An 18,568-nucleotide genomic window follows, 5' to 3' on the forward strand; every position below is an offset into this window, starting at 1 on the left:
CACCTGACGGAGACGTTTATTTGATGTTCCTGGACTGGTTTTTCTTAAACTGCAAAACACCTGCAGAGCTTTCATCCAGTCCTAAGAGAGAAACATGCAAAAGAATGTAATGAAGCCAAGTCAGATACAGCTTCTTGCAGTGGAACAGACATATCTGCAAAAAGTATCTCAATTTTCACTTTAGCTTGGCAAAACCAAAGTTTTCTGTAGCTCCACAGTATAAAAGTCTGAATATTAAAGCAAATTTATTATCATTACTAAGCAAAACCTCATAAGGAATTTGCAAATCTGAACCATTTTCTCCTTCAGAATTATCAAGAATTACTAATGGATATACAGTGTGACCTTTGCCAATTTTCCAGTGTAGTGATACTACAAGAAACTGCAAATTGTATATATAATTAAGAAAAAGTTGTTTGCTTCTGAGAAAATTGCTTCTGAAAAATTTAACAAGCCAAACTGGTCTCTCAAACAGTTCTCTCCAGTAGTCCCATATGGCAGACATAACACTGTATACTTCAAACAAAAACTGAGCAATTAACAGAGAAGTATAGAGCATATACCCAACATTCTCCAGTTTGTCTTTGGAAGGTGGAAGATGTATTATAGCCTCATTCACTAGTTACTGTCTCCCAGCCATTAAATCCTGGACATTTCTTGCAAAGCACAAAATTTGGGTTTTGATCAACAGTCTTCTCTTCAGTCGATATCTCAAAAGATTTGTGATCTACTCTCAAAGTACAATTTAACAATGTCATTAAAACCCCCACAACACTGCTTCAATCATTCTTCACAGCATCTTCCACATCTTAAAAATACAGGAATATGTACTGCATCTATTCTCAGCTTTGTGAGTTAGGCTTCAGCTTTCAAATCCTTCCAAAGAAAAGCTTTCAGCTACACTCCACACAAAGTTTCTATTTTTCTGTGAAATGTCAGAAAGTAAAAAAAGCTGAACTTTCTCAAAAGATAAATATTTGTAAACTTTTCTGGGCCAAAGCCATATTATAAAGAAATCAAACAACTGTGTTCTGTATAAATGCAGTGAACAGCTTGTTAAGCAGTTTCAAAACCAAATTAAACCAAATGTTCAGGAAACAAAACAGTACATTCTATATTCTACACATTCTTAATTATTTTACTTTTTAGGAAACTGAAGATTTTACAGATATGACAAAAATTAAGGAGCATGGAATTTAATTTATATACTCTCAATTATGATACAGCATACTGCTTCTCAAAGACAATACACTGACAGTTGTATGACAAATTCCACTATATAATTCTTATGTGATCTCTCCAAATTTAGCAATTTAATAATTTTTAACAATTGGCATTAATTTAAAAAGAAAATCTGTGCTTTCCTTGATATACAGCACACAAAAAATATTATCTTTATATAAACTTCATGCTCTGGTGAATAGAGTCTGCTATGAGAGCTCCAAAAAGCTTTCATGCCATTCAAATAACATCAAATGCAAAGCTTAACTTCTAATGCAACATATACATCAGAGCTGTAAACTTGCAGAGCTTAAAACTTAAACAAGAACACTGTTGTTTCAGATACAATCTACTGGTAAAATCATTTCTCAGAAGTAGGCTTCTATCCCACAATTCTTAATCAGTGAACATAACTAATAAGAGAGCTAGTAACTAAAGATACCATATAAACCCAGAAAACCTTACACTGTGCACCATCAGGGCCAAAGACTATACATGACTACCAGTTTATATACACAGCAAATAACTGGAAAAGGCAGTTCAATACACTTTGGTCACTGGGCACACATACATGCATTAGCATTTTATTTATTTCACTCTGAAGTAAAACTCTATCTTACTGTGCTGTGTTTTATAGCATGGAAAAGACCTGGAGAGTAAACTTTTTCTTCTGAATTGAACTATGTCAAAAACATCTATGTTCTCCAGAAACAGGTAACAGAAAGTAACTGAAGTTCTGCACATGGAGCCTGACTGGAATTTGTCAAAACAAAAACCCTGAAGAACAGGCAATATGGGTGCTGGATTTTCAGCACCAACCTTCCCCCTCAGAGATCTGCTACCCGTTCATTTTAACACCTGCTATATAACCACTAAATATTTGTGATACATTTGCTTCTTGTTTCAGAAGGACAACATCACTGAACAACAGAAGACTAAAAGCTACTTTTTTTACCCTTAGCAAATAAAAGCTCTCACCTGTGCCTGTTCTGGAGTTTCGCCTGCAAAGTAAAAGATGTAATGCTCTTCACTAAAGTGCTGAACTACTATCTGAAAACAGTTTGGCCTTAAAAATAAAAAAAAAAAACAGCAAAAATTAAGTTTAATTAATCTTCACATATTAACAGACACCTTTACTTGATCTGTGCCAAAACAAAGTTTACAATGAACTAACAGATTTCTCCTGTTTGTCTGTAAGGTGCATTGAGTAACTGCATCAATGTTTGTTCACCTACATGTTACCATCAAAAATGGAAAGAGGAAGACTTCCAACAAGATTTATCAGATCTTCAAAAAACTGCGTTTTGGTTTTGAATGTATTATGTCATTTTAAGAAAACCACAGTACATGCAGCCTGCTTCAGAATAATGACACATTTTTAGAATGGTGTGAAATGAACAGGCATGTATGCTGGCTTATAGTTAAGGCAAAAAACCAGCCATCTCAAAACACTTGTCAACAAGGATTAGAGAGTTTAGAAGCAGTGGAAGTTCAGCATTTTTTCACAACTAGTTAATCACACATTAAGGATTTTTCTTTTAGGAAACAGTATTAACCTAAGGATTCCCCTATATGAATGTGTCCCACTGCTCTCATGACCAGTAAGATGTGTACTAGATCAATTCAAGTGTATGTGACACAAAACTCTACAACCTTAAATGCTGCAGAAGTAAAGCCTTCACTATACTTCTGAGAAAAGGGCACAGGTTTTTATCAGCTACTTAAAGTGCAGGAGGAACTGTCTCAACTGCAGTTCCTCACTAACAGCTTCCTAAGCAGCTGCAACCATGCATGTCCTCCTACACACCTGTAAGTACCACCTAGCACCCAACTTTGCTCCAACTCACAACACAAGGTTTCTTAAAAGCTGTTTAAGAGAAAGAAACAGAATCTTTATTGATTACATTATATACCAAAGCTTCGTGCCTAATTGTCAACTACACAGGGAAAATTTCAGCATTTTTAAAAAATAATCTTTATCTATATCTGTGCTCCTCATTCCAGTAGTTAGATGTTGGAGTTTTTTTCAAAATTATTATAAAGATTTAAAAACCACAGACAGAGCAAAGCATCAGTCTTTGTCGATCAAGAAATGCCACTAATGTTAACCAAATGTTAACAATTTGTTGTCTCTAGCTTTTCACAAAGTAACTAGAAGTTGTCTATATAATAATTTTTCAAAAAATATTAAGATCTGTAGGATAGCCAGAATTTCTAACTTCTTTCACTTATTATATAAGTCAATATAGTTATTTCTTCTATAAAATACAGGCCAGCGGAGTTGTTTTTGTAACTACCAATGAAAAAATACATAAACACTCTTCTTAATTTCTAGTGATATCTAAAAGACTTCTGATTCTCAACTTGCTTGCTGATAGTAACATCCCCTGTGGTCAGCATTATTTTGAATATCAAAATATTAAAGTAAGATTTGATGTGTAAGTAACTCTGAGTATAGTAATTGTTTTTTCACAATCTTTGAGGATGTTTACTTATGAACTAGTATACTACAAACAAAGCACTTGTTTTTAAATAGAAAAGCACCTTCAGACTTCTAACCTGGTTAGCTTTCAAATACCTAGCAAAATAATGTAGAACTTCTAGAATTTACAAATATTCTTTATCTTATTAACTCTTGGTGCAATAGAATAAAAAAAACCAATGTCCTACCTGCCAAATAAACTGTCATGTACTCCATAGACAGAACACACACTAAGGTCTATTAGTCCTTTGGGTTTTGTGGCTCGTTTTTCACTTTCAAAATAAATAAGCTGGGCATCATTTCCCTCTAATATAAAGTACAAGTTTTTCCACCTCTTTCCTTTACCTGCACAAGAATCAAGCAAATGGTTACAATACTGTCTAAACAACATGTAAATTTTGTAAATTAAGAAAACTGAAGAGGGCAGTAAAGCTTCTGTCAAATTCTGAAGAGAAGAACAATGACAGATAGTCACACTTGAGTTATAACATCAGTATACACATTCAATTTTATACAACATGTGACTAAAACCAGATCCTCTTCACAGATGCAGGTAGAATTGCAAAAAAAGATTCTTCAAACATCCCAGTGCTTTCAACAGCATAATGAAAATGCATATGAGCTGCCCCAACAGTGAGCTCCTCTCAGTGTTATGCCTCTATCTACATAGATTGCAAATAGCGACAATGTGGACCCCATTCATTAGATTTTTTTTTTTAAGAAATGGATTCTCAACATTAGAAAGTTACTTCTAAACTCTGACCATTAACTGCATTACAATAACTTAAAACATATAGCTGAAGAGCAGAAATGGAAATATTTTATATGCAAACTTAAATCAGAATCAACCCACAAGCACAACCGTATGTAAGAATTTGGATGGCAAACTTAAATCAGAATCAACCCACAAGCACAACCGTATGTAAGAATTTGGATGGTTCCACTTGCTGCAGAGAAAGTTCTTTTAATTACAATGGATTAGGAGAATTCTGCAACAAATTAATGCTTAAATCAGAGTACCATTTAGAAAAAACCTTCAGCCTTTATTTTACACTTTAATCATCATAAATCCACTGGGGCCTCAATAAACTAGTAGCAAAATTGTTTTCAAAATACATATGTAACACATATTTATTGCACTATGATTCCTAGATGGAAGAGTGATTTTATTGCATTTAGTCCATATACACTATGTGCATCTCTCTACAAGAGTACTCCAATTTAGCCTCTTTTAGCCTAATTTTTCCAAGTCATTCCCATTTCATTCCTTACTCCATGACATCTCTCTACACCTTTCAGAATAAACCTTTGCAACAAATGAGATGCTTCCCTTATTCTGTTCAGAAGGTATAGTTTGGGGTGGTTTGGGGTTTTTTAATGTCTCTTGTATTAGGCTGTATGTAAACCATACCTTCTTTCTTGCATTTGGTCACTATCCAGATTACCACCTGTAACTTATCCTTCTTGTCATTTGCAGAAGTCTTGTTATTGATACCGTTTTTCTGGGTCCATTAATGCTGATTTTTCCAAAAAGTAGAAATTATAACACTCGGCAAGGGACCAGCTTCCTCAAAACTTGTTCAATGGAAATTCTTCAGGGTAATACTGAAGGTTACACTGAAATAAGTCAAGCTGTCAGCTTTTAATGTGCTTATTGTATGTTATGCTGTGTCAGCATTAGAACCCTAAAAAGTCACTATATCCTTCGTATGGCACACTGCATTTTAAATTTAAGAGTGAAAACATACAAGCTGACTCGGAATAACAAAATTAAACCAGCTGTTCTCTGCAGCGAATGTACAGATTTACACTATTCCAGCTCTCTCAAACCTCTGTCAGCTATAACTTAGTGAGTTCAATATTAAGTACAAGCACTTTATGAAAATATATTTCATGATTTTGAATGCTACCTTTGACAACGATGCCTACTTTTTGTGCTGTGCTGATTTTTTCAGAACTGCCAACCTAAATTTTCATGCTGCATATAATTTCATGTATCACATTGTTCTATTCATCTACTACTTAAGGAAAGAGATCTTCCACACTCCTTACACACTTTCTAGAAACTTTCGCCCACTTCAATTTTGCTCTTTCTAGTACCCCTAAATTCATTAAATTCAGCTAGGAGGTGCTCATCTCTGCTCTCTAGTGACCAACAATAGGGCACAAGGAAATGGAATGAAGTTGATGCAGGGAAATTTCAGATCAGACCTTAGGAAAAAGTTCTTCACTGAGGAGGTGGCTGGTTCTTAGAATGGGGTATGCAGAAAAAGCTCACAGCCTGTCAGGGTTTAAGGAGTGTCTAGATAATGCTCTTAGTCATGTGGTTTAGCTTTCAGGGGACCTGTGCATGATCTTTATGACTCCCGTCCAATTTAAGATACTGTATAATTCTATGACCCTTATCTGCTTTTTCTCTTCCTTTGAAAAAATAATAGAGGCAAACATAACTCACTTTTTTTCAGAAGATAACCTTTTTTGACAATATTTTTATAAAAAGCATCCTTTGTTTTCCGACGAATTGTATTGTAGATTTCTTTTCCATCCACTGTATCATTAAGCACTTGCTCTTGGTGCTAGAAAACATGTCAGAAAAACATACTTTAAGCTCAGAAACTGCCATTAAAAAAATGTATCCTATGAAGTTGCAATCAGGATCATCTTACTGAATCCTACCTAACTCATTACTATTGTTCTCTCATGCATTTTACTAAAGCATTCGTTTTTCATACAACACCCATGCTAGAAATGTTCTAGAACTCTTTCCATATTTCCCAAACTGAAAGAAAATAGCGGTTTTCAATACAGACCATCTTCTACAAAGTAAGTCTTTTCCATGTAAAAACAAAAAAACATCGTGTTTCAGTGTGATTTCACTGTGTTAAAATTTATGCCAGTCTTTGAAGATTTATCTAGCTTCTAAATGTCTTCTACCAAAGCTCACAGGCCTGAGATATCATGGATAAACTCTGAAGCAACAAAAATGGAGCAAATCGTAATTAAAACCAACTCAAAGTGGCACAGTCCCTCATTAATCTCATTAGAACTCACATGTTGTAACTGAGCAGAATTCAGGACAAGAGAAGAAAGGAAGAAACAGGAAATAGAAAAAAGATAAATTCACCCAAAAAATGGTAGTATCTAGAAATGCAAGTAATAAATATGACCAAAACCCAAGCCAGGTCTGACCTTACTAAGTAAGCTGATGAACAAAAGTTCTTTAGCCATAAAAAAAACAAGAAAAGCAAGACTATAAAGTAGTAAGGACATCGCCGAGATGAAAAGAAACATATGAACTGGTTCTTACATAATATTCTACTTTTCTTCCTGTGCATTTATTTGCAAGAATTATGATTTTGATCAAAACAACAACAGCAAGATGAAAAATAATTTGGTAATACTAATAGGAATTACAGGACCAACAATGGAAGCTATATCCATATGTTATGAAATGATAACGTAACATAACATGATTATCTATCAAAGTAATATTTTTAACATAAATGCACAAGCAGTAGTGCACCAAACAAGACATCTTTAAGTAAATACCATATCAGACAGGAATTTCATCAGATTGATCTAAAATGATGCAAAACTTTTGAATTATTTTTCCCCCTCAAAAATACAGTGTGGTGCTACATGGAAGGGAGGGTAAGCTGAACATTAACTGCACCAGTGAGCACTATATTTTCAAATAAAGTCACAAGTGCATATGGCTAGGTTAAAAGAATCTGAAATACTCTCACATGGAAAATGAGTCAATAAAGAGTTTATTAATACAGAAACTGTATGTTTCACATATGCGGAAAGCTAAAATGAAGACTTACTGCCATTATTAAAGTGGAATAATGAAGAAGTTAGTAATTAAGTTTTCCAAGGAGCAGTCTCAGAATTTCTATTTGCTTTCTGACTCAATCACATGACCGAGCACAAGTTAACAGCAGGAAACAATGGGGAAGCACCAAGGACACAACACAACTAGCAGTATAGGAAAGATTGCAATAGCAAGGAATGTATTTCTTAGTGCAACCCAGCAGTTACACCTGTCAATACTTACAGAAAATGAGATGTGAACAGCTGAGCACTCATTGGACGACTGGGCTGTGAACTGTTGGCTATGCTATCATACTGGTCTCACAAGGATGGGATGGCAGCCCCTAAGGTGCTGTGTTTTGGTTTTGTGGATGAAACAGCATTGGTAACATACCAGTGTCCTGGCTTTTGTTGATCAGTACCTGCATAGCCTCAGGACTTTCTCCATTTCCCACTCTGCCCCCTTCCTCAGTGAGGTGGCTTGCTGGACAATATGCTGGGAACAGAGATAGCCAGGACAGATGATGCCAATTTATCAGAGGGATATTCCCTGTCATGTAACATCAGCAATAAGCATGTGGGCACAGGGAGGTCTCAGAGAGCATCTTGGCATTAGTCTACTTGTGAGAGGTGCTGAGTGTTTGCTTTAGTATCACCCCTTTCTCTGCTTATAAAACAGTATTTATCTCAACCCAGGAGTTTCTCTGCTTTTGCCCCATTCCACAAGAATAGGGAATGAGCAAACAAAGGTGCAGGTCCTTAGCAGCTCACCAGGGTCAACCCACCACATATTACATATATATTTAAATATATATAAAATTATATATATTCGTTAAGTGCTTTCCAGAGGGAAAGGGAATTATGCATAACATGGTACTACTCTAAATTGTTCTGGTACATGCTCAAGAAAGGTGAGTTCACACCAAAACTGGTAGCAGAAAGAGAACTATGAAAACATTACAAAGAGACAGGATCAGCTTCTGTGTGCTTAGTTTGGTGAACAGAAGAAATGCTCTCATATTAATAAAAAAGATGCCACAAAGGGGAATTGGCTGCAACTCTCTTCAGAGAGGACAAGAACAGCAAATTTCTGATTTCCTCTGAAACAGGAAAGCTTGGCAACAGAAAAAGAAAAGAATAGGTATGTAAATTTTATAACTAGCTATAAGCTCATGAAAAGCTAAATGATGTGGAATGCTTATTACTGGTGATCTCTTAAAATCAATTTCTGCTACGGGGCAAGTGTGCTTCAGAACAAGTGCTGCAGCCCCAGCCCTGCAACCACTCCTGAAGCTTTTCAGTGTGTAAAGGTTTCCTGTGACAGAAGAAAAACCCCAGACACGGAAGAGAGAAGGAAAGACTTGGTCCCCTTAATATGGGACTAAATCAAAGCAGGAGCCCAGAAACTAGGGACACAGAGTAGAGGCTGAACACCTCACAGCATAGACAGAACTTCCCATACTTTCTGTTGACTACAAGCCAGTCTTCAGTAAGTGTATGTATTTGAGGATAAAACAAAAGAAACAGATGAGCTGAAAACATTGAAACTGTTGATGACTAGCTACTGGAGATGATGCTTTTTAACTACCACTAGTATCTCCGCTGTAATTTACTTCATAAATTGATTTGACAGTGATTCAGTCTGTGACTTCAACATCAAAGGCTCAGAGATTAAATCCTACCTGCATTGGAACAGGATCTTTTAAGTAGTATCCTTCAACAATCTGTTCTTTTCTGTAGTGCTCAATGATGTCAGCAATGCTGTTTCAGTAAGAAAAAGAATATTGAAATGTTAAAACACATTAGTTTTTCCACCGTTTGAGAATCTGCTTTTCCATAAAACCACAGAAAACAACCCCTCAAAGTTTTAATAAAATCAAGTGTTAATCATCATAATCTAATTTCAAAGGAATGAGGATTTACTAATCTACTGAAGTCAAGAAAGTTCACAAAACTGTATTCAGAATGTATTAATCCTAAACTCTGCAAAATATTTTAATTACTTGCTTAAAACATCAAATGAGGACACTGCACTTTCCACATTCAGGTAGTACACGTGCATTACCCACTTTCCATCCGGGCTGAAAAATTACTATTTCATTGGCAATAATTTTCCAAGTACCAGACTAATTAGCTAAGTGGAATGGGACATACTCTGAGTGAAGTGGAATCCCATACTAAGAGGACAGGAATAGAAAACAGAAAAGGCTGGTAGCAGGGCTTATACAGATTACGACCAGAAATCACTGAGCTATCCTTTTAAATACTCATGAAAGTAGCACTCCTCTACAGGGATGCACTCATTCTAGTCATCAGATTCAGACTGCAATCGCACTTGGAAGGCTCAGGAGAGAAGTAGTGAGAGATACTAGCTGAAATTCAAGGCATTTAATTTGCTCTAATTTATTTTCGCACTACTGAAATTTACACTGTCATAAAGAACAGCAACAGGGACATCAACAGAAATTATTAATTTATATGCAAATATCCATTTAGAAAAAGAGCTAAAGTAATTAAATAAATAAAAATATACTCAGTGTGACTTCTCAGTTCATGCATACTCAGCTGTGTGTGCAAAGATACAAATAAGGCATATGTGCAATGCAGGTAAAATAGCTGATACCGTAAAAAAAAATCTCAAAAACTTCTAAATAAAGCTTTATCAAGGTATCTTGGTTGGCTTTTCTATTTCATTCTGAAGCTATGAACTAGGTAAACTTGATAAAATTAATCCCTCTCACAAGTACTTTTATTTTTCAGATACATAAAATGAGACTGTTTCTTTCAGTTTTAATGAAATCAAGTAATTAATTTCAATTTTTACTGAGATGCTGTCTGTATATGCTGTTTTCTACATAAGAATTTCAACTGTGTCACACTACAAAAAACAATGACTCAGTCATTCCATTTCACAGGTTGAATAGCTACTACCAACATTTTCTAATCAATCAAATAGCATTATATAAATTTTCTCACTCATCAAATCAGGAATACCTTGACCTTCAATGCACCATCTGCTTCCTTGATTAAAAATGCCATTAGGAGTTCCTCAATGTAAGGAGCAGGTGCCTGCAAAATTTCTGCAACTTTGTAATACGAGCCGAAGAATAAAGTCAGTTGTATTTAAAAACTCCTTCTCTAGTTAGAGTAACATTTAGACTAGGACTCCAAGCCTTGATGAAGCACCTAAGGGCTGTGTTCTTCATTATATGTTTGAACTTCCAGCAAATTTACCAACCTTATACACTTAGAAATTTGAACTGAATATCACCTTCAGAGTATAGTGATAATTCTCCTAAACATACAACAAAAACAAAGATTTTCTTTGACATTAAGGAAGATCTCTGGAAAACTACATACCAAAATACTAAAAGAAATTCTTAAAGCACTTTGTCATAATTTATTGCTGCTTAACTTTAAAATCTTGTTTTCTATTCATCTGCATAGAACCTCTTTCAGACAAATGTAATCTACACACCAAGTGAATCCAGCACTGTATTATAAAGTAATCTGAAGCAATAACAAGGTACTGCTTGTGTACACTAAAGTGTACTATTTATTGCTACAAACCCATCTGAGACTAATAAGAGTTCCACTAGCTTGATGATTAATTTGACATCACCAAGGGTGGGGGGGCTCCTGGCCTATCATCCTCCTCCTAAGCCACTCAACTAGAAATTGGCATTTACCTCCATGAAAGGCTGACCCTGCAGCTAGCCTAGTTTTCAGTAAGGATGGCTGGAGGGCAGACTGATTAAGGAAGAAGGTATTCAAGCAGCCTGGGTGTGAAATGGGCACAGGTTCATAAGGACCAAATTATTTAGCCTCACAGCATCATGTGAGTGAAGTATTATGAAAAAGTCTACTGAACTTAGTGAGGAGACCTTGACATTTTCTCAGACACAGCTGCTACATCTCTATCCACTCAGAAGTGACAGAAATTCTCTACTGGGTTAAGAATGCCCTTGTTCTAGGTGAGCAGGACTGGAAAAATGTTTTTAAGGCAGGCAATGATCTCTGTTTAAGGAGGAAGGTGAGTTTTCACTACCGAAAATTCTTCCAGATACAACAACTCTAAAAAAATACTATCAAAGATGGAGGTGTACTGATAGTTTCTCCCATTAAAGGGGAAAGACCTCATTATTTCTCTGTTTTGTACAAATTACTATTTTTTTCATCAATGGCAAAAGAAATGCATCCTAAGTTTGTTCACTCTAAATGATCAGTATTTTTGCTCCAAGTACCATGCACATATTTCAATGTAATTAAGCAATTTTTTCCAACAACTAAGACATTTTTTCCCCTTTCTTGTAAATACCCATTTCTATTATTTGAAAACTCTATTAATTGTCTTAGATAAAATTAGCATTTTTATTTTCCCCTTTTCAAACAGATAAGAATGCATGTAGAAGCTTCCAAGTCGCTTCAAATAGAGTAATCTCTTAATTACAGATACACGATTTATGGATCCACATGATCCATTCAAACCACAATTTACAGAGTGAAGCAACTGGCTGGCAGAACAAGCACAAATACTTCAAGAGAAACAAGTTACACTTAGGCTATTTAAGCTGTAAGAATCTGCTCAGTTAGAAATAACTACTATGGAAATTAAAGAAAATATTTAGTATAAAGGAAACTACAGTCTTAAAATCTTAGTAGTAAGTAATTATCAGGAGCAAGTTATACAAGCACAAAATATACATAATTCCTTTTGCCACAAGAACTCACCTATTATAGTATCTGCCTCCCATCATAAACTGATTGTTTGATGTTGGACATATTTTAAAACGCTGAATATTTTCACTGGTCCGGAAATAAAGTGAATAATCACCAGGAGTATTATCTGAAGGCCTCACAAGAAAACTACACACCTGACCAACTGAAAAGACATCATGTTATTTTTCTTAGTGATATATGTAAACTCTTACAAAATCTATTTCTACATAAGCTAGAAAGAACTGCACACTTGAAGAAACACAAACCCTATTAAGGTAAATTCCAGTAGTGATCTCAAACTAGAAGAACTAGTACTAAACCACCAAAATTAACAAAAAATGGTTCAGCTGTAGCCTGCAACCTAGGCACATCTTTGCCATATCTTTAAAACATTATACAAAAAAAGTTTGATAACATTTTCAAATCTGTGCGCCAGTATTTAAAGTAGGGTATTAAACAAGATGGATCAGAAGTACTGTTTTCATTTAAAGAAATACTTGCTTTATGAAAGCGAAATAATTGATTCCACATAAAACAATTTAAAAATTAATTAAATCAAAAATTATTAGATTAACTTTACTTGAGAACATACTCAGTACTAATAGTCATGAAAGTTTCCTTCCAAAGTAGTATTCTACTGAGGTAGCACCCAGAGGAACTGGAGAACCTAAACCACTCATTTATGTTTAGACATAAAAGGAAGTTTTTTGCCATAGTTTAATATTAACAGGATCACTTTGTGCCGTTTCACTTTCACTGTATTTCACATCCAAAATACACATACCTGTCATCAGCAAATTGTAAGCTTCTTGTTTGGAGATCTTCCCATGGAACCATCTTAACAAAGATGAAGAGAAAAATTAGAAAGCAAGACTACCAGCTCTATTTTTTGGTTGTGCTGACATCCAAGGCTCTGGCACCTATGAATTAATCTTTATTTTAAAAGACCCAATATACAGATGAGACAATCAATGTCCATGCTACTTAATGATTCTCTCCTCCCAACAACATGAAAATACTAACACTAATAGGTATATAAATAAATTACTTTCAATAAAACACTTGTAGCTAATGTTCAAATACAAGTCAGTTCAGAGATTGATATGTATTGTCCAAAAAGTAGGTAATTTGAAAGTCATTATTTGAAGTCATACAGCAATGTACTAGAATCATGAAATCTGAAGCTCAAACATGAAGTTATACACAGAAAACCTCAAACTCAAATTTGCCAGAGCTGTGGAAAAAAAACCTAGCTTTGTTAGATTAATGAATATAAACTGCTTTGATCTCACACCTTGTACTTTTCCAGAGTCTTGTGTCAGAGTAGTACCCCACAAAAGTTCACAGCCGCTGCCTAGTTTTGGCATGATATTTACCACTATTCAGAAAAGCTTGACATGCTACAACTTAATAATCTGTATTAGAAGGAAAGCTAAAGATACGGTGCCTTTATAAGAAAAGACCCCAATTTCTGGCTTTCTTTCTATACTACCTTCAGATATTAATATGGATTCCTCTGAATGGTAAACAACAGTTGAAAGACAGAATCAAAGCTCCACACATCCCCTACAAGCTACTTTCCAAACATGAAATTTCCACATTTGAAGATATCCATATTGCCAAACTGACTAGCAGAACACAGTAAAACCAAATAGACCACTGAAATGCCTCCTTCTGCCACCAGCCTCTTGGAAAGTGGGAAACAGCAAAAAACCAGCAAGAACAAATATTACAAACAAATGAGGACATCAGATAAGTCATCAAGGGATTAGACATTTTTCACATCTATCTGCCATTCATCTTCACTTATGAATGTAGTCTATTAACAGACTGATATATCAACACACTGCTGATTCTAAGTTGAATTTCTTAAATTTTTTTAGGTATTTAAACAAATAGAAGCAAAGACAGAATCCTGTGACTTTTTCTTCAAACTTTAAGTGTTACAAGAATCACAGAATTGTACGAACACAGAATCCTTTGCATTGGAAAATACCATTAAGATCATCACGTCCAATCCTTAACACAGCACTGCCAAGGCCATCACTAAACTGATGTCCCCATGTGCCCCATCTACACACCTTCTAAATCCCTCCAGAGATGGTAATTCCACCACTGCCCTGGGCAGCCTGTTCCAGGGCTTGACAATCCTTTCAGTGAAGGCATCTTGCCTAATATCCAATCTAATCCTCCCTTGGTGCAATTTGAGTGACCTTCCTCTTTTCCTATAATTTGCTACCTGGGAGAACAGACCTCTTCTAGCTACAACCTCCTTTCTGGCATCTGTAGAAAGCAATAAGATTCTCCCTAAACCTCCTTTTCTTTAAGCTGTGCCCCACCAGCACCCTCAAATGGTTCTCATCAGACTTGTGCTCCAGACCCCCTCCCCAGCTCTGCTTCCCTTCTCTGGACTCACTGAAGCACCTCAGTATCTTTGTTGCCATGAGAGCCCAAAACTGAAACTAGAAATCAAGGTGTGGCCTCGCAAATCCTGAGTACAGGGGGATGGTTACTGCCCTTGACCTTCTGGCCACACTATTGCTGATCCAAGCCAGGACACCATTGGCTTTCTTGGTCTCCTGGGCCTCCACTGGCTCATGTTCAGCCACTGTTAACCAGCACCTCAGGTCCTTTCTGCTGAGCAGCTTTCCAGCCACTGCCACAGCCTGCAGCACTGCAGGGGCTGTTATGAACCATGGGCAGAAACCATTACTTATCTCATACCGTTGGCCTTACTGACCCAGCTTCTCCAGATCCCTCTGCAGAGCTCTCCTACTCTCCAAAACATCTATGCTCTAGCCCATGAAGCAAACAGGAGACACTGTTCTAATAGTACTTTGGTACAATATTGAGAGCTGTTATCTCCAAGGCAACTGTGTTCAAGAAATACTCTCTTGTGCATATTTTGGCTGAAAGTGATCATACATGGCCTCATCTAAGATTTCACCACTGTGATATCCATTTGACAGACACAACTATTATAGGACTTTTTTACGTTAATTATCCCTGCATCTGCAGCAGCTAGTATATAAAGAAGTCTTGAGATTAAAAGAAAATCTCTTCAGTCACTTTCTCAAAAAATTAGAAACCTCACAGTAGAACTTGACAAACAGCTACAATTGCTTTCAAACAACAAAACAAAACTCCTTACATTTTGCCTTCATGGGGATCTTCTTCTCTTCCCTATGAGAAAATTAACATATCAAGTGAATGACAACAGTATAATTCAATTTAAAAAAAAGAAAATGCATTAATTTAAGACCTTCTGTAGAAAAAAAATGGCATTTAGACACCTGAGGCATTTTCTACCTAAAGGACTTAATACAGTTCTATGAAAAGCTTTCCTCTTCATTCATTAGGTGAAAATTCAGCAAAAATGTTATTTCTGATGATTACTTCATAAATTATCCAAGTCCCTTGGAGGTGGTAGCTTTTTAGAAAGTTTCAGCCTTCTCAGCCTTCCTAACATTAAACTACCACTGACCTATCAGTCTACAGATCAACAGTCTAGTACTGTCATTTCAGTTTAGCTATTCACATCCTGACAGAGGTCATCTCTGAGAAGCATCTCAAGTAACATCGCTATTGGCAAAACATACATACTGTGTAAGAAGGTATTATAAAAAATTTTTTTTTTCTTTTTTTCTTCTCACCAATAAATTTTTAACCCAAATTTCATCCTAGAATAAAGAGATAGACCTACCACAATGCAAAATTACATTCTGTTCATTTAGTGAACATTTCATGGCAATTGCAAGAAAGAAATTCAAGTAGATACAGTAGACTTTAGGGAAATGCCTAGTAAATTTAGTACCATTCATTTGCACTTATCTTTGGACAACACATGAATAAACATTTTTTGATAATAAACTATGCTTAAAGGTTTGTTTTAGTTTTTTAGAACTACTAGATGAATTTACTAGGTTCAGAAAAGTACATAATTAGAAAATTAAATGGCAATTTAATTAGGCAATTAAATGTCACTAGTTTTTGTTCAGTATTATTTTATAAAAAAATCCCATTCATTTAAGAAATTTGAATACAAAAATTACTTACCACTTCTTCTACCAGGTCTTCCACAATAAGACCTTGTTCATCTGTCCGTAGGTTTGTAACCCACATCCAGCCATCTTCCAATTCATTATGGACAATAAACATGTCTCCTTTAAGGAAACTGAAGAGGGTTACAGCAAGATTTAAATCAGACTAAAAAAGCATGATTTAAATTATACTCAGTTTAAATCAGACTATAAAGTTTAATGAATAATCATAATATAATTTGAGTGAATACAATGAATTCTTGAATATAATTCCCATGAAATATTTGGGAAAACCTGTTTGTAAAAAATTCAGGAACTGTTATTCCAAGCACATGTGTATTTTTCCTCACAGTTAAGTGGCTACTATTAAAATACAGTAATATTGTTCTTTTATCAAGAGAGACCAAATATTCAACACAAATAAAATAACCCTTAGCAGTCTATAAGAAAATAATATTCCTTTCATTGAAAAATTACCTTGCATAATGTAAGCTGTGGAATAGCTATTCATTATGTTCTCACATATGAAGAAAAGTGATGCATAGAGAATACAGAGCAGTTACCATAGATGCCATGCAATTAGCTACAAGCGTAAGAAGTATTAACATTCAGAATCAGAGAATCACAGAATCAAATAGGTTGTAAATTACCTCTTATATTTTTGAGTCCAACCCTCTACCAAACACCACATGTCAACCAGACAATGGCACTAAGTGCAACATCCAGTCTTTCAGTAAACACCTTCCGAGACAGTGATTCCACCACCTCTATGGGCAGTATTTCAATGTCTAATCACCCTTTCAGTGAAAAATTTTCCCCTAATGTCCAACCTAAAGCCACCCTGTAGACTAAAGGGGAATTTAAGATTATGTCCTCTTATCGTGTCACTGGTTGTCTGGCAAAAGAGACTGAACCCTACCTGGCTACATGCTTCTTTTAGGGAGTTGTAGAGAGCAATGAGATCTCCCTTGAGACTACTTCTCTCCAGGCCGAGGCTCTACAGCTGCTTCTAACAGACTTGTACTCCAGACACTTTACTAGTTCCATTACCTTCTCTGGACACACTCCAGAACCCCAATGTCTTTCCTGAGTTTAATGGCCCAGAACTGGACATAGTACTCAAGGGGTGGCATCACCAGCGTTGAGCACAGGGAAAGAATCGTTTTCATAGTCCTACTGCTGATCCAAGTCAGGATGCCATTGACTCTCTTGGCCACCTGGGCATAGCTGGCTCATCTTCAGCCAGCTGCTGGCCAGCACCCCCAGGTCCATTTCCACTGGGGAACTTTCTAGCTCTGCGGAGGGGTTACTGTGGCCAAAGTGGAGGACCCAGCACCTGGTCTAAGGGAGTTTTCATTTCTGGAAGACAGTTACTCCTTAAATGTTAAGAACACAAATTCAGGTCACTGCAGCACAGAATTTCTGACCATGTTTCATGATGCATCAAGGTACAGGAAAAATGATAGAGTGAATCTCATTAACTACCATTTCAATTCAAAATTTCATAGCAAATGTCTATGGCACGGCTCTCATTTGAAGTAGGTCAACAGAAAAATCAAAATTCAACAAACCACTATTGAAAACAAAGAATAAATTCAACTGCTATTCAGCTTTAACAGGTGACAAACAACAAAAGCACCTGCTATCACTGCATAGTTACTGCATGGAACACAGGTTGAAATTAACTCAGTAATACTTCAAACTTAAGAAATATTTACTATGATATTAAAATTCTAAGTCAATATTCTCTGAAATACATAATTTCTTCAAGAGCATAGTAATTCAGTCTAGAACAAACTTGAGAACTCTAGTCTTGGCTATGCCGTGAACAGAACTATTTTAGCCATGTAGACCTCAAAACACAAATATGAACTCTGCATTTCAGCTCTATCCTAAAAGAGGAAGAAAAGGTTTAATTGCCTAAAAATTTTGTTATGATAGCAAACAATAAAATGCTATTTCCTTTTAAGCTGATAGGTGCAATAAGACACGTAAAGGATTCTTTTTTTTCTGTTGTTCTTACAGAGTAGGAAGCCTTAGCTGCAATGTGCCATTATAATTACAAAAACAAGTATCCTCACATCATCCTTCAAAGGATCAGACTGGACTGTGAGTCCAAATGAGGATATAAAGCTCTCATATTTTTCTCTACATTTTAAGATAATAATATTAAACCTAACAAAATTCCCAATTCAACTGGTGTATTACATCAGCTTATGAAATCTGTCTCATTAGAAAGATTAAAAATCACCACAAATCACTTTCAAATCCCTCTATTTTTTCATCTGGAAAA

At 35.7% G+C, this 18,568-nt stretch overlaps 1 protein-coding gene across 2 annotated transcripts in view; it reads right to left on the reverse strand.

The window, feature by feature from the left end:
• Positions 1 to 18,568, reverse strand: part of RASA1 (RAS p21 protein activator 1) — a 47,572-nt gene that overhangs the window by 16,703 nt on the left and 12,301 nt on the right. For both annotated transcript variants that reach the window (XM_038123663.1, XM_038123664.1), the window contains exons 5-13: positions 16,292 to 16,409; positions 15,387 to 15,418; positions 13,020 to 13,072; positions 12,248 to 12,398; positions 9,199 to 9,277; positions 6,159 to 6,279; positions 3,892 to 4,048; positions 2,200 to 2,287; positions 4 to 81 (exon numbers count right to left, since the gene is read on the reverse strand). In XM_038123663.1, the coding sequence (XP_037979591.1) occupies positions 4 to 81; positions 2,200 to 2,287; positions 3,892 to 4,048; positions 6,159 to 6,279; positions 9,199 to 9,277; positions 12,248 to 12,398; positions 13,020 to 13,072; positions 15,387 to 15,418; positions 16,292 to 16,409 (877 nt within the window). The remainder of the gene's footprint in view (positions 1 to 3; positions 82 to 2,199; positions 2,288 to 3,891; positions 4,049 to 6,158; positions 6,280 to 9,198; positions 9,278 to 12,247; positions 12,399 to 13,019; positions 13,073 to 15,386; positions 15,419 to 16,291; positions 16,410 to 18,568) is intronic.

The sequence above is a fragment of the Motacilla alba genome, chromosome Z (genome assembly GCF_015832195.1).
Source record: "Motacilla alba alba isolate MOTALB_02 chromosome Z, Motacilla_alba_V1.0_pri, whole genome shotgun sequence".
Taxonomy (NCBI): Eukaryota; Metazoa; Chordata; class Aves; order Passeriformes; family Motacillidae; genus Motacilla; species Motacilla alba.